General features: G+C 34.7%; 1 protein-coding gene across 1 annotated transcript; it reads right to left on the minus strand.

The window, feature by feature from the left end:
• Positions 1 to 931: 931 nt before the first annotated feature.
• Positions 932 to 6274, minus strand: LOC105052749 (annexin-like protein RJ4). Its single transcript, XM_010933687.4, has 6 exons — positions 5975 to 6274; positions 2303 to 2448; positions 1970 to 2185; positions 1672 to 1881; positions 1475 to 1564; positions 932 to 1370 (listed from the first exon to the last, which is right to left on the minus strand). Exons 1-6 carry the CDS (start codon positions 6048 to 6050, stop codon positions 1173 to 1175), a joined length of 936 nt encoding a protein of 311 aa, XP_010931989.1. The 5' UTR covers positions 6051 to 6274; the 3' UTR covers positions 932 to 1172.
• Positions 6275 to 14392: the final 8118 nt, after the last annotated feature.

A 14392-nucleotide genomic window follows, 5' to 3' on the forward strand; every position in this document is an offset into this window, starting at 1 on the left:
AACTTCAACTCCATAATCATCGGATAGTGGTGTTCATTATCCGTGCAAAGATGATGATACGATCATCATGATAATAATCAGATTTAAAATTATTTAAAATTTTTTAATCTTAGATTCATGAACGATTTGGTACAGATCGAGATGTGATCTCGATCGGATTGCATGTCGGATCAAATTTTAAATTTTGCTGCACCTTGATTCTGCCGATCGGGCATATGATCTTTCTTTTACTTAAATTCCGCTGACCGTAGACAGTGGGAATCCTCTTCAGCTCTATATTGCTGGTTGTTATAGCAAATTTCAAACCACATCAATTGCACACAAAGCCTTCTGAGAACCAGCAATTTTCATACAAAAGTTAAAAACTCAAATTTCAAACTACGTAAGAATATAGCAAATAATGTTAATCCACCAAATTTTGTGAAAAGTTATTAATGAAACTGATCTGAAAAATCCATATTGGTTTGTTTTAATTTCATACAGATAGTATTCGTGTCATTGAAAACTTGAATTATAAATTGGAACCACATAAATATAAGAATAATAAAGCTCTTTGCACTAATCTCTATAGCAACCATACTTCAATATAGATGTGTGTGTGTGTGTGTGTGTGTGTTGAGGGTAAAACGTACATTAATGCATGATTGTTCTTTTTGCTATTTTCTTTCTACGTGTTAAGAATGCCTCTAGAAGGCTAACATAATGTGAGCATGCATTATGTCGCCTATTATATCTCCAATCATTTATTTCATAACTTAATTCAAAGTTAAAGTCAATACAATAGTTAAAATAGGATCCTTTGTAAATATTATTTCCTAATCATCCTAGTACTGTTATAAATATCAAATAGCAGTTTGCTCTTGAGAAGTAGGCATGGGAAACAATTCAACGAGTAGATTAAAGCTAAAAAGCAAAGGCATGGAGGGCAGCATTAACATAACAAACTACTGAACAAAAAATATTTAATAGCACATAGACACTAAAATATGAAGGGGAGCAGAAAAACATGCATGCAAGTTCAACATGAACACAAACACAGCACCAGAAAGCAGTTCATGTCTCAAGGCCAGCATCTCAACATAAAGGAAAACCAGCTCTTGTTTCAGCATACTTCTAAACCAGATGAAGACCACCAGACATAAAGGATAGAAATGCACACAGAGGCATCATGTTCAATCTTCAATTAAAGCAAGGAGAAAGCTCTTATAGTCTCCTGAAGTCTGTTTGGCTACTGCATGTTCAAGAGCAACATTGGTTCTCTCATGGAACATCTCTTTGATCTCCTTCAGGTCCTTCTCCGCATGCATGACAATCACACGAGTTAGCGCATCTTCATCAGTGCCTGATTTGTCGACTGCATGGCGTAGAACCTAAAATCAAAGATATCTATATAATTAAGAATGATAGAGCAAGCTAGGATTATTCAATGAAGTTGGAAAACATGAAAACCCCTTCTATCATCATAGTTATTCACCTTTGCAAAATACTTCTTAGGAGAGGTGATGCAGCGGATTGCTATACGTAGTGCCAGAGCAAATTCATTTGGAGACTCGCTAGCCAAAGCCTTATCATTGTATATAAAAGCAGTATATTATTATTATTGTGAAAAATTCGTAAACTCCTAGTTGAAAGAAGAATTTGGTATTAAAATACTAGATTAGATAAGCTTACCTTGGTGATAGAACCATACTCATCCTTGTAACAATTAAAAGTTGCATTAAGTTGTGCCTTGCTTCTAGTACTCAAAATTCTAATTATCTCCTCATCATTAAAGATCTTCTGCTCGATAACATCATGAAGAATCTTGGCTTCTGATTTAGCCAAACCTGTATCTATCTCCTCACCATCATACCGGTACGTGCTCACCAGTGCAACCAAGAGCTGCAAATTAATCGTGAACCACAAAAACATAAGAGACTGCATAATATAGAAACAATATGAACATATGCCATGATTTTTAAAAGCATGCCTTCCGAAAATCTCCAATTGTTTTCGAAGCGACATCTTCTTCCAAGGAGTGTTTGTAGCGACCATGGTAGGCCTGCTTCACCACCAAAAGCTCCTTGGGGGAATTCACACATGCAATTTCTATGATCACTTGGTAATCTACATTCTTCTTCAAGGCCACATTAGCCATAATAGCCTCTCTCTCAACTGGGTCAAACATCCAGCGGTAGACAGCTCTCTGCAATAGAAAATTTCGATATACTGCATTTAATAAAAATGTGTTTTGAAGGCCAAAGTGTCTATGATGCCATGTTATATAAAGAGGACAAAGATAGGAAGATATTAAGATGGATACCTCAAAGTCTCCAGAGAGTTCTGATTCAAGCCGTTTGATGAGATTCTCCTTGTAAAGTTCTTCATAGGCCAACCTAATTTGCTTCCTTTGAGCCGCATCTCTATGCGCTAATATGGCAATAACCGCCTTCTCATCGGTCCCCCATCCTAGTACAATAAATTAAAACTCCTTTCATTTGGGATTTAAGCATATGATAATTTTTCTTTTCTGCAAGATTTGTCGATGATAACAAAGAGTTCTATATTTTGCTTCCAATTGATCACACATTTGGTTTATGACTTATGATTCATGATTTATAGTGGTCAAAACAGTTGCACCTAATTTGCTTGTAAGAAAACGATTAATAACCTTTAGTACCCCATTCTTTGATATTTCTCTCTTGTACCTTGAGTGTACACCTGCTTTATCTCTGAATTGCTGAAACATAAGTTGAATAATTGACTACATTCTGAGTTATTTGCAATTATTAGTCCTACGAACTTTAGCCTGAGGTCCCAATGGAGAATTTCCATTAATAATTAATAAAGGAATTAAAAGACCCGCATTCTTGCGAACTCAAATATTTTCTATACCACTTGCGCAGTTCACAACATCCTTGATGATGCCAGTAGAGATCATTGTAAGTTACCTACTACTCTGCATCGATACTAATCAAGCATTAAAATGTCGAAGCTGATCGCTATTGCTTTCTCAGAATTGGTTAGGCCAGGGATCATGTAATCAAGGCTGAATGTCAGGTGGGTGGTTCACTGATAATTGTGGATACCAATTAAGTTCTAGTGACGAAGAATACATCTAATGGTCTATCAGAATAGTTGAAGTATCTGCTACCTTCTTTGGCAGTGGACCAGTTACTTCAAATGAAGTCTCCTTAACTTTGTGTATGGAGGGGCATGGTTCTCATGGTAATAGTCAAAACTAACTACAACAACATAACTATACATGCTTGTAGTGACCAACAAGAACACCCATGGGAGCATGTTGGGTGGTCCATTTCTTGTTGGAAGATCTAAACATCTAATGCAAGATATGATGCACAGCATGCGACACATCATATAATTTCTTCAGTGCAATATGCTGCCCAACCCAATGGGCCAGGCTAGTCTGGGTTGCACATGAATCTGCCTCAAGAAAAACTAGGCTAGACCTCAACTATTAGGTCCTAAACCCAACTGGACCCAAAACTTGAAAGCTTGAATTTGTCATAAAAAATAATCTTGGCCTAGAAGTCATCTTAGTAAGGTTGCTGATGAGTGCTGACTGATCAGTATACCTGAAGGCATGTCCATATATTTCTATGTACGTGTCTACAACTATATTTGTGATAGGGTCAAGGATAGCACAATTGAGTGAAAACTGTATTAGAGAGAGAATAATATTGTGCTCTCACCCAACCTCAGAACTTCCCCTTTTAAGGAACGAAACACAGAAACTGTGTTAGGCTATTAAAATTATAAGGCAGCATATGGCGTTCCTTTCCTGAAGGATAGGGGTTTCAATATTTAATATTTGCTTTCATGAATTTATTTTGTGACCATTGATTGTAAATCTGATCTAATGGATGCAAACGATCAGTGATTTCAAAACTTGAGGTCATCATTTCGATGGACGGCGGATAGCTAGATGAATAAACTGAGATTTTGATTTATATGGGTTAAGGTGGTGTGTTGGAGTGAGTATAGATTGTAGGGGACACATGGCTTTGAAAATTTTTGCATCTTTGCTTCTCTCTCTCTCTCTCTCTCTCTCTCTCACACACACACACACACACGCACGCACACAAAAAAAAAAAAAAAAAGAAAAAGAAAAAAAGAAAGGAGGACCAAGTCTAATTAGCATGTCAATGTAATTGTTCACGTCGGAGAGCTGGTACATACAATCTAAATTGCATCATGGAGTTAATGGATGATAGGGGAAAAAAAATAACATACTATTGACTTGTGACTATGCCTTTATCATGAACTCCCATGAAAAGATCCAATGGTGGCAGTTTAGTCCGGCACCCAGGGCCTAATCATCCAGCCACATAACATTCATTTTATATCTTGGTGCTTCTGACATCATATAGCATCACAGATATGTTGAAAGAAAATGGAGTAGGTCGGACCATAAGCAAATCGGATGTTTGATGGTCCAAACCGTCTATCCATCACACCATGGGATATATGCGCGCATGCACCTCCATATTTTTGTACATCCTAAGGTCCAATGGATGGCGGATGCATGTTAGCATAATGTCATGTCCATATATAAAGCATATTCCTTGATACCGTGAAGAATATATTAAACTCATCTGAAATGGGAAAAATAAAAAAAAAAAAAGAAAAAGAAGAAAAATAAAAGAATACCCGGGCTGCATAAAGAGACAAAGGCAATTTTTTGTTATCCAGATGAAATCTCAGGCTGAGATATTAGTTTGTAAGGATATGAATGGAGGCCAATATCACATCAATATACTAGCACATAACCCATACAAATATATGAGATTTTTTTTTTATTTAAAATGGATAGCATCCCCAAAATATTATTTTAGAAATTATATCATTATCTAAAAGCCATTATATTTTTATTAATTTATATAATATTTATTTCATCATTAAATACTTTATTAGTTTTTAATAAAAATATAATTTTTTAATATTTTTTAATAAATTACTAATATTATTAATTTTTTAAAATATTATTATGAAAATATCAGTTATTTTTATAAATAATGATAGAGTCCCATGCACCTCTTATTAGACCGTAGCCACTAGCCAACCCTACCTGCTACATGGCCCTACTTGCATCATATATAATTAACTAGTGGGCCCAAGTTTTCATAAACAAAAATAAAAAACCTTATGAATGTTCCTATGAAATATCCTCTTTTCTTCTACACCATGAAAATATCCTCTATTACATCATTGAATTAAATATCATTGATGAGATATTGAATAATATTTAGAGTATTATATAAGTGGCAAAATAATATACAAATATGTGGTGCTCATAAACAATAATAAAATCTTATGAATGCTCTCATGAAATATCTTCTTTTTTCTTTTACACTTGTATTATTGAATTAAATATTATTGATGAGATGTTAAATAATATTTATAGTATCACACAGATGGCGAAATAATATACAAATATATAGTAAATGGAGAGCTCTGCTAACACAGATTCCATTTTAATATATATTTATTAGATTTATTAGATTGCCAGATTTTTTTTGTTTTCTCATTTGAACAACTCTAAATAAAATTTTCATTTTCGAATATTAAAGTTAATGTCTTCATGAAGTTGATCCATTTTGACCCTTCTTTAAAGTCATCTATTTTGGCCAAGATAAACTGGTATCCTATCAGCCACCCACCTTGGTAGTGAGGATATCAGGTTTAAAAATCCACAAATATGTTTAGCTTGGAAATTTGGATATCCCCGATCTATGATCCATTCCTATCCACCCGTACGTCATCGATCACTCATCCCCTATGGGCATAGATACTGAGCTTTATCAGGTGGATGGAATAGGATAGCAGGTCAAGATAGGGACATGGGCAACCAAAAGGATGTCCTATCCATCTTATCCATTAGCTTCTCCGAAACTTCTTAGATAGAACAACACCAAACTAAAATACTAGATCCATGAAAAGAGAAGTGCAAGGAACATAGAGAGAAGTTATATACCTTGGAAGGCCTTCCTAAGCCTCTCAGCATCTTCAACTGGAGAAGGAACAGGTTCAGGAACCGTAAGCGTAGCCATCTCTCTTTTGGTTCTTCTCAACAGCAACTCAAGAAGGATTAAAGATGGGAGAGCTTGGGCCTTGGCAGAGGTGCAACGAAGAGATGAACCCTTTATATAATGCCGAATTCTTATTTATTTTATTCTATCTCCTCGATGAAACCGATGGTACTTCGATGTAACGCCCATTGGTTTCTCTGTTCTTAAAAGAAGAGATTAAATGCTTCCATTTAGTTCCAGCCAGGTGGATGCCTCCCTCTTAATTTCCTTTCCTAACGTTGTACTTGTCTACGTTACGTTCTACCTGTTCTTCTGTCTTTCCTGTTTTGTTTGCTAGCTGGTGCTGCCTACCTTTTTTAATCTCAGTTAGAAAGAAATTTCACAACAGACTCTTGTGCTGGTTCATGTGTTAAACACCAGTGTCATGAGTCATTGTTTCATGGAAATACTCGTGAGGTGTACATCTTTCAGCAGTACTGATGTAATTGGACTCTTTAAAAGATAACTAGATGTTATTTTTTCTGAACCTAACTGGTATTATCTGATGAAGGATTTGTTATGCATTAATTGTCTCATAAGTTTATAAAATGACTCTCCTAGTTGAAGAAAAGGAAGTGTAATTAATGTTCGGGTTTTATACATGCATTTAATTTTCTATATATTTTATTTTAAAATTAAGACTTGCTAGCTAGATGGGTGAACATGAGTATGGATGCTCTATGATGAATGCTCAAAGATGGATGACCATCAAATATGTGCTAATGGATGGCTACCAGATACTGCATATCAACTCATATATGGCATGCATTGGTTGATGGCTATCCATTTCATGATGGTAATAACCCAAGAATGCATAACACTCTATGATGCGGTCCATGTATAGTAAAAAATCTTGATTGTATATCAAATAAGTCTCATAGATACATACATTGCGTAAGCATGATGCCAAATGGTCTCCAGAAAAAATACTTTAAAATTACTTTTTACGGTATATGAGTCTCCATCATCAACTAACCTATGGGAAGATCTAATGAAGTGGCCCTTCTAATGCTGCTCAATTGAGAAAAGTAAAAATATCGTGCTCAAACTTTTATATGTACATTCTATTGGTATAGTATGTTTTGCAAGTCTTGGTAATTAAAAGAACAGACCACTTTATGATACAAGTCTCATAAGACAACTCACTAGGGGTCATGTATGTTTTATTAGTGTAAACTATAAAACGTAATTAAGCAAATTGTAAAAGGTAATTAAGTATTACATTTGATAAACCTAATTGATATCAGATTGATAAAAAACTCATAACATAAAAACTATCTGGGTTCATAAAGTGGTCCTTTAGCATTACTTGGTTGTGAAAATTTAAAGTAATTAATGGTTTTTTTTTTTTTTGGTGAACATAAAGGTAATTAATTTACTTCAGCTTTTATATATGTAGTCGATTTATATAAACTATATTTCACGAGTGGAAGAGTGGACCACTTTATGGAACAAGTCTCACGCCGCAGCTCACAAGAGAGGCGTGCGTCAGCTGGGGTCTATAAAAGACATTTAAGTATTATTTTGTGAATATTGGTATCCTGTTGGCGAAAAATTCATGACATATTAATTATCCTATGAGATATGTCCAATAAAATGGTCCTCCTAACACTATTTAAGAAAACTGAAGGTAATTAGTGCACTCTTAGCTTAACATATGCACTTAATTTCTATACACTATATACTGAAAGATTTGGAGTGGACCAGTTTATAGGATAAATCTGATATATAGAAGAGCTCATAAGAGGGGTTTGGCATATTGTATTAGCATGATATCAGCAGGGCCCCATAAAAAGCATTTAAATATTATTTTTGTGAATCTAATTGATGTTATATTGATGAAGGATCCATAATATCCCTCTTTTATCAGATGCATCTCATGAAATGGTCGTCCTAGCACTACTTGATTTAAATAAAAAATGAGGTAATCAATGCAATCCAACGTTTAAATATACGATCAATTCTGTACAGTATACTTTGGAAGGCTTGGTGGAAGAGTGGACCAAGTAATAGTACAAGTCTCGTGAGGCGTGATCTCTCATAAGCATGAAATAAACTGGATATCACTATGCCATTAAAAGGACTTAAACATTGCTTTTTCTGAACCTAAGTAATGTCATGTTGATATAGGATACATCATTTAAAGTGGTCATTCTAGTATAGCTTGAGTGAAAAAGGTGAAGGTAATCATATGCTTCAGCTTTTACATGCATACTCAATTTGTAAAATAATTTGTGGGATTTGGCAGAAATGGATAAAACTATTGACAGTCACACAAAGATCTAACATCATTGTTTTTGGCCAAGAAACCTAAGTTATTATAGAAATACTTGATATTGCCATCAGGTTTGAAATTTTGAGGAGATTATAACCTCGGTATTTGAGGACATATTATGCTCTTACAAAATAATGAAATGCATGAGATTAGTAATTTCTATACTTCTTCATTATAGGTTATTTGCATATACAATAAATGTATTTGATTGGAGGGGTAGGATATTTGATGCATAGCAGAAACTTTATTATTTGCGACAAATAACAAAATTGAGTGAAAGACATATTTTCATTGGTGGTTGCTCGCATCAAATGGTAAATTTATATGACTAACTTTTGTTGCAAATTTATTATTTATGTGAATCATTGGAAACGTGTCATCAAATGGTTCCAATCCCATTGACCAAGGAAAAGTTCTTATGGGTTTTTTATTCTTTTCTTCCATTGCTCAAAGAACAATATCATCTAAACAGGGATTGTCTTCTAAAGGCTTCTCGAACTATGATATGTGGCAATTATGTTTTGATAACAATGACTACGTTCCGAATCCTACCATCACCCGATTTTGGCCGGACTTTCTTTCCATCCTAGTTTTAATAAAAAAAAACAATATGCTGAATTTATAATTCGACAACCTATGAGTCTCATCCAAGATGAAAAGTGATAGATGCCAGACCTAACATCCTAAAGTTCAGATGAAACTTTAGCACAGTCATAGTCTAAATCCAACATAGGATGTTTCCTTCCAAATCACTTTAGACCTCAACCAAACCCAGTCCATCCCACAACCACCCTCATGAGATCATATTAAGAAGAGGTGGTGGTGGAAGGATGCAATTTTAAATCTCTGGTTAGTCTTTAACTGGTAGAAGAGAGATTTTTTCAGCTTACCTAATACAAATCCATCTCAAATGTCAGATCCCTTTATCCTCTCCAATGTAAGCGTCATTGGGGAAATCAACATATCTTTTGTTTATATCTCATCCAAGAAAAATACTTCCAACTCATCCCCTACAAAATTGATCGTCACCCTCCCTCCTCGCGCAGGGAAAGGAGCAAGGTAATGTCAACCACTTCGCCCACCAAACAACTACTCCACCAGAACCTTCAAAGGCGACCAGACATGAGTTGCATATTTTATAGTGATGAAGTGGTCAGTGCTTGCATTATAGAACTGACATATATATTATAATTATGATTTAAAGTAATGTCAAGCTTGTGAAACTTGTTCCAATGGTACTGTCTCTCTGCTTAGCTATCAGATATTCTGGATATCATTTTTGGATGGTACATTTCTAAATATCTAGACCTTCGTAATTAGAGTGCTTACTCTCGTATAGTCTATCAATGTTTCCACTCAAATGCACATGTTCAACTCGGGTTAAGATAATACGACCGAACCTTTTCTTTAGTTGAAAAAAAAAAAAAAGGGAGTTGAAAGAAAGAAGAAAGAAGGACAAAAAAATTAAGCTAAGGAAAGATTGCCGAGATACATTTCCACAAGTTCTGGTAGTTTGTTGAACTTTAAGAGTTTCCCAGACGGCAGCTCCAATCTTTAAAGGGGTCCAGACTGCAGAGTTTAAAAAGCAATTGCTGCAACTGGTCTTTCTTTCTGTAAATAAATAAATAATAATAAAAAAAAACTATTATTCATAAAATCAAGTACAACTTCATCCCAAACAGCTGTATTATTTCTTTAATTTTTAGACTTTTTATCTATTTATTGTTATTTTTAAAATTATTTATCAAAATAATATTTTTTAAAAAATATTTACTAAACTACTGCCCACAAGAAAGTCGGCCTATGGTAGAAAAACTTTAGGTGTCATCTGGACCCCCTCTACGTTATGTGGGAGGGTGTGGGGTGGTGAGTCAGTCGATAATATTGGTATTTGAGAGGACGACTTTCATAATCGCCTGATGGAAGGGTGACTTTTATAGTCGCCTTATGGAAGGACGACTATATCAGTCACCTGTGGAACGAAGGGACTTACCAAAAAATAAAAATAAAAATCACAGTCGGCCCCACTCTTTCCCACGACAAACCAGTCGGTCCCCCTCCTCCCGGTGACACTCGGTTCCCTCTCTAACGACACTCAGTCCCCCCTCCTCCCCGTGACATTCGATCCCCCCTCCTCCCCACACAATCTCTCCCTCTCGGCCCCCCTCCTCGCGCGATCCCCGCCGCTCGATGCCCCCCTCCTCCCCGCACGAACCCCGCCGCTCCTCTCGGTCCCCAGCGCAAATGCCTCACCTCAGTCCTCTACGGCTATCCCCCTTCTCTCTGACGGCCCTCCCTTCTCTGGGTGCGAGAACCTCAGTCCCCTCCTCCCCGACGTACCTCTCCGAACTGCCGCCGGCATTCCTCAAGGATAATTTTAATTTATTTTTTTTAATTTTTATGATTTATTATTTTATTTGAATTATAAATTTATTTTTATAATGGTTGGATGGTTGGGTCTAAAATCTGGAACCCAACCATTAAGTTTATATTTTTTTAAAATTTTGCATTACATGGAATCATAGATAAGGTACATATTCTAAAATATCCGTACAATTATATTTTTTTTGTACGGATGGGAGAATTATGTACATTGGTCATCCAGTTTGGACAGTTTGAGAATTGTAATTAATTATATAAGTAATTATGGTAATCAACCGATGCATTTTTCTTTATATAGGAACCGAAAGAAATTTCGGACAGTATTTTTCTTTAGTTTTTCTCACACATTTTCAGCCGTGTGGGGAGAACTAAAGAAAAATACTACCGAAATTTTTTTCGGCCCCTATTGCGCATCGATTGATTATCATAATTACCTATAGAATTAATGCAATTCCTGAATGGGATAGGATCTAATTTTACATCATCACAACACACAACATATAAAACCAAAATACTACATTATCATAATACATAACACATAAAACTCGATACAGTCTCATCCTTAGGATCAGACTAGATTGCAGGACGTTAGCGACAGATAGATGAAGATGGTCTAGATGAGGATGGTCTAGAGGAAGATGGCTGAGGAGGCTGACTGGATTGATCACTTGGGAGATTCGAAACAAGAATATTTATTTGTTGGCTAATTTGGACAATATTCTGCAAAACTACAGCCAATCCAGTAAAGAGAATATTTTGTCTTTCTATCCCATCTGATTCTCTCTGTATCGTAGTCTAGATCACTTTAAGAGTGCAGATAACCTCACATAGCTGATGTCGTATATCTGTATGAGGTGAACATCTCTCTAATTCTTCGATATGACAGATCAAATTACGAATGTCCTGTCTTAGCTGAAATAAGATTGTCCAATTTTTGCTCGAATGAAGAACTATGTATGTCGCTAGAATCTATACGTGCAGTGCTCTCTCTTGAAGACGAGAATTGAAGAATAGATGTAACCTCCTGAGCGATTGCACTGACCACATGTGGAGTCATCTTCACTTGCTTAATAGGTTCTACACGCTCCGTAGACCTGAAAGGTCTTGCTTCACTCCTATATTGAGGTCTTTCTTTATCAGCTGAAATATCCTCCTCTACATGTTCTTTGCTTCCATCCTTTCTAATCTACTCACCATCAATTTTAAATCAATGCATTTTGTGGAGGGCTTCTTCATTGATTTTGCTACCTCTGCCTAATTTTGTTGATTGTTCACTCTGAATCCTTACTCTTTACTCTATAATATTTAAAGATATGGGTTAAAATCATGGCATAAGGTAGGGATATCTGTGCTCTATCCACTGCTTTTTGCATAGTCTTGATGATCATTTTTAGAAAGTTGAGTGGGATGCATTGGACTACATGATATATAATTGCTAAGTCCCTCTCTGTTACAGTATCAAATCCTATTTTAGGTTGATATGGAGGAGTCACATTTTAATATTTAAGTGTCATTCATAAATTTTACAGAATTGACTGTGATCATTTACCCTAAGAATAGAAACTATTCTTGCACTTCTATCTCTTCTACTGTCCCGTAGGTCACTTACAGTTGAAAGTTTCAAAATTTATCTTAATATTTCATCATCAAAATAAATTTTCTTGTTTCAAAATTTATCTTAGTATTTTATCATCAAAATAAATTTTCTTTTCTTTCACCAAAGATGATACGGTTTCTTCTTCAAATAAAATATTCTTATAAAACTCTCTAACTAACTTCATAAATATTGGGGCTTAAACTGTGGACATGAATTTTCATCCCATAACTCTAATTAAGTTTGCAATCTCAAATCCCTCTAAGTCTAAAAAATTCATATCAACAATACGGCCTTAGAGAATATTTTTGTCACTGGAGTTCTTGGAGGAGGTGATCTTGAAGGAGGTGATGAAGCTGATGCTTCACTTGCTCCTCTTTTCCTGCTTCTTCATTTCTGGTTGCTCTTTGGCGTTGGGGAAGACGCATCTTCAGAGCCATCAGGTTGAAGATTGGCCGAGAAGGAGATGGGAAGGAAGTTTTTGGTTTGAAAAGGAGATTTTTGGTTTACGATTTAAGATGTGAGTGGAGATAGTACGATAGTTGTGGAGACGGTGAGATAGGGATCTTGAGGGGAAGAATAAGAGTCGATATTTCGAACTAGTTTGGTGACTTGGGTTGGATTCAATGAATGCAAAAATGATGGAAGGAAGGCACCTAAAATTGGACCCAATATAGTGGATGTAGGCGCCTACATCTATCTTTGTGGGCGCCTACATCCCTGGCGCCTACATCCAGGATGTAGGTGCCTACATCCTCATGTAGGCGTCCGGGATGTAGGTGCCTACATCCCTGATATAGGATGTAGGCGCTTACATCCTCATGTAGGTGCCCATTAACTTTAAAATATAAATGTAAATAAAAAAATATCTCTTATTTGAAATCAATAAAAATATTAGAAAAATTAAAATCTTTAAGAATAAGAAGTCAAAACTTGAGTTTTAGTTCAATTTTTTTTCAAATCTGAAATTTTTAAAACTTTCCTTCTTTAGAACGAATAGGTTAAAAGATCTCAAAATTTATTAAAAATTATTTTGTGACTCACTAACGTCCAAGGATCAAGTACCATCAATTTTGATTTCAAAAAATATATATTTTATAGCCCTTCATATGGATGCTAGTTTTTCGACTTAAAAAATTTTTAGAATCCTTAACGGCAGATAGTCACAAATTGTATCCAACTGAGTTCAACAGATTTTGACAAAGTAAGTTTAATTCAAATTACTTTGAATTTAAGATTGAATTATAAACTACTTTGAATTAAATTTATCTTGCCAAAATTTATTGAAGCCAGTTGAACATAATTTGTAACTATCTATCGTTACGAAGGTTATATAAAATATATATTTTTTTGAAATCAAAATTGACGGTAATTGATCCTTGGATATTAGTGAGTCTTAAAATAATTTTTAATAAATTTTGAGACCCTGTGACCTATTCATTTTAAATAAGGAAAGTTTTCAAAATTTTGAGTTTGAAAAAAATTTGATCTGAAATCCAAGTTTTGACTTTTTATTCTTAAAGATTTTAATTTTTTTAATATTTTTATTAATTCCAAATAGAAAGATATTTATTTATTTATATTTATATTTTAAAGTTAATGGAGAGTAAAATAAATGAAAATATTAACTTAAAATAAAGAAGAAAAATATAGAAAATGAAAGAGTCGCCTTGCCAAGAGAGAGTTATAAAGCTAGCTGGCATAGAAAAAGAAAAAGTCATCATATCAAAGAGCGATTTATAAATCATTTCTCTCAGAATTACCTTTTCAAAGGACGACTTTTTTCTTAACAATATTTCTATAAATAGTTTGAACTAGACATTATTTTGATAATTTTTTTTTAAATTAACTATAAATGGGTAAACTTTTTTTTTTTTTCAGAGTGACCATAGGACAATTACATAGGAGGGTAAACCCCGAAAAATTCTTTCCTTCATTTTTTTTTTTTTTTTTCTTCACATTGGGTTGACGAAAAGACATTACAAAAATATAATTTGATGGTCTCCATTTGTTGTTTCACACACATGCACACACCCAAAAAAAAAAAAAAAAGGCAGCAACATGAGGTGAGAT

This window comes from Elaeis guineensis, chromosome 10 (assembly GCF_000442705.2).
Source record: "Elaeis guineensis isolate ETL-2024a chromosome 10, EG11, whole genome shotgun sequence".
NCBI lineage: Eukaryota > Viridiplantae > Streptophyta > Magnoliopsida > Arecales > Arecaceae > Elaeis > Elaeis guineensis.

Excerpts from the sequence above, each read along its gene's own strand:
- LOC105052749 (XM_010933687.4), bottom strand. The coding sequence starts at position 6,050 with ATGGCTACGCTTACGGTTCCTGAACCTGTTCCTTCTCCAGTTGAAGAT. Across the intron at positions 2,449-5,974 it reads GCTTAGGAAGGCCTTCCAAG|GATGGGGGACCGATGAGAAG; the intron begins GTATATAACTTC and ends TTATTGTACTAG. Across the intron at positions 1,371-1,474 it reads CTAAGAAGTATTTTGCAAAG|GTTCTACGCCATGCAGTCGA; the intron begins GTGAATAACTAT and ends CTTTGATTTTAG.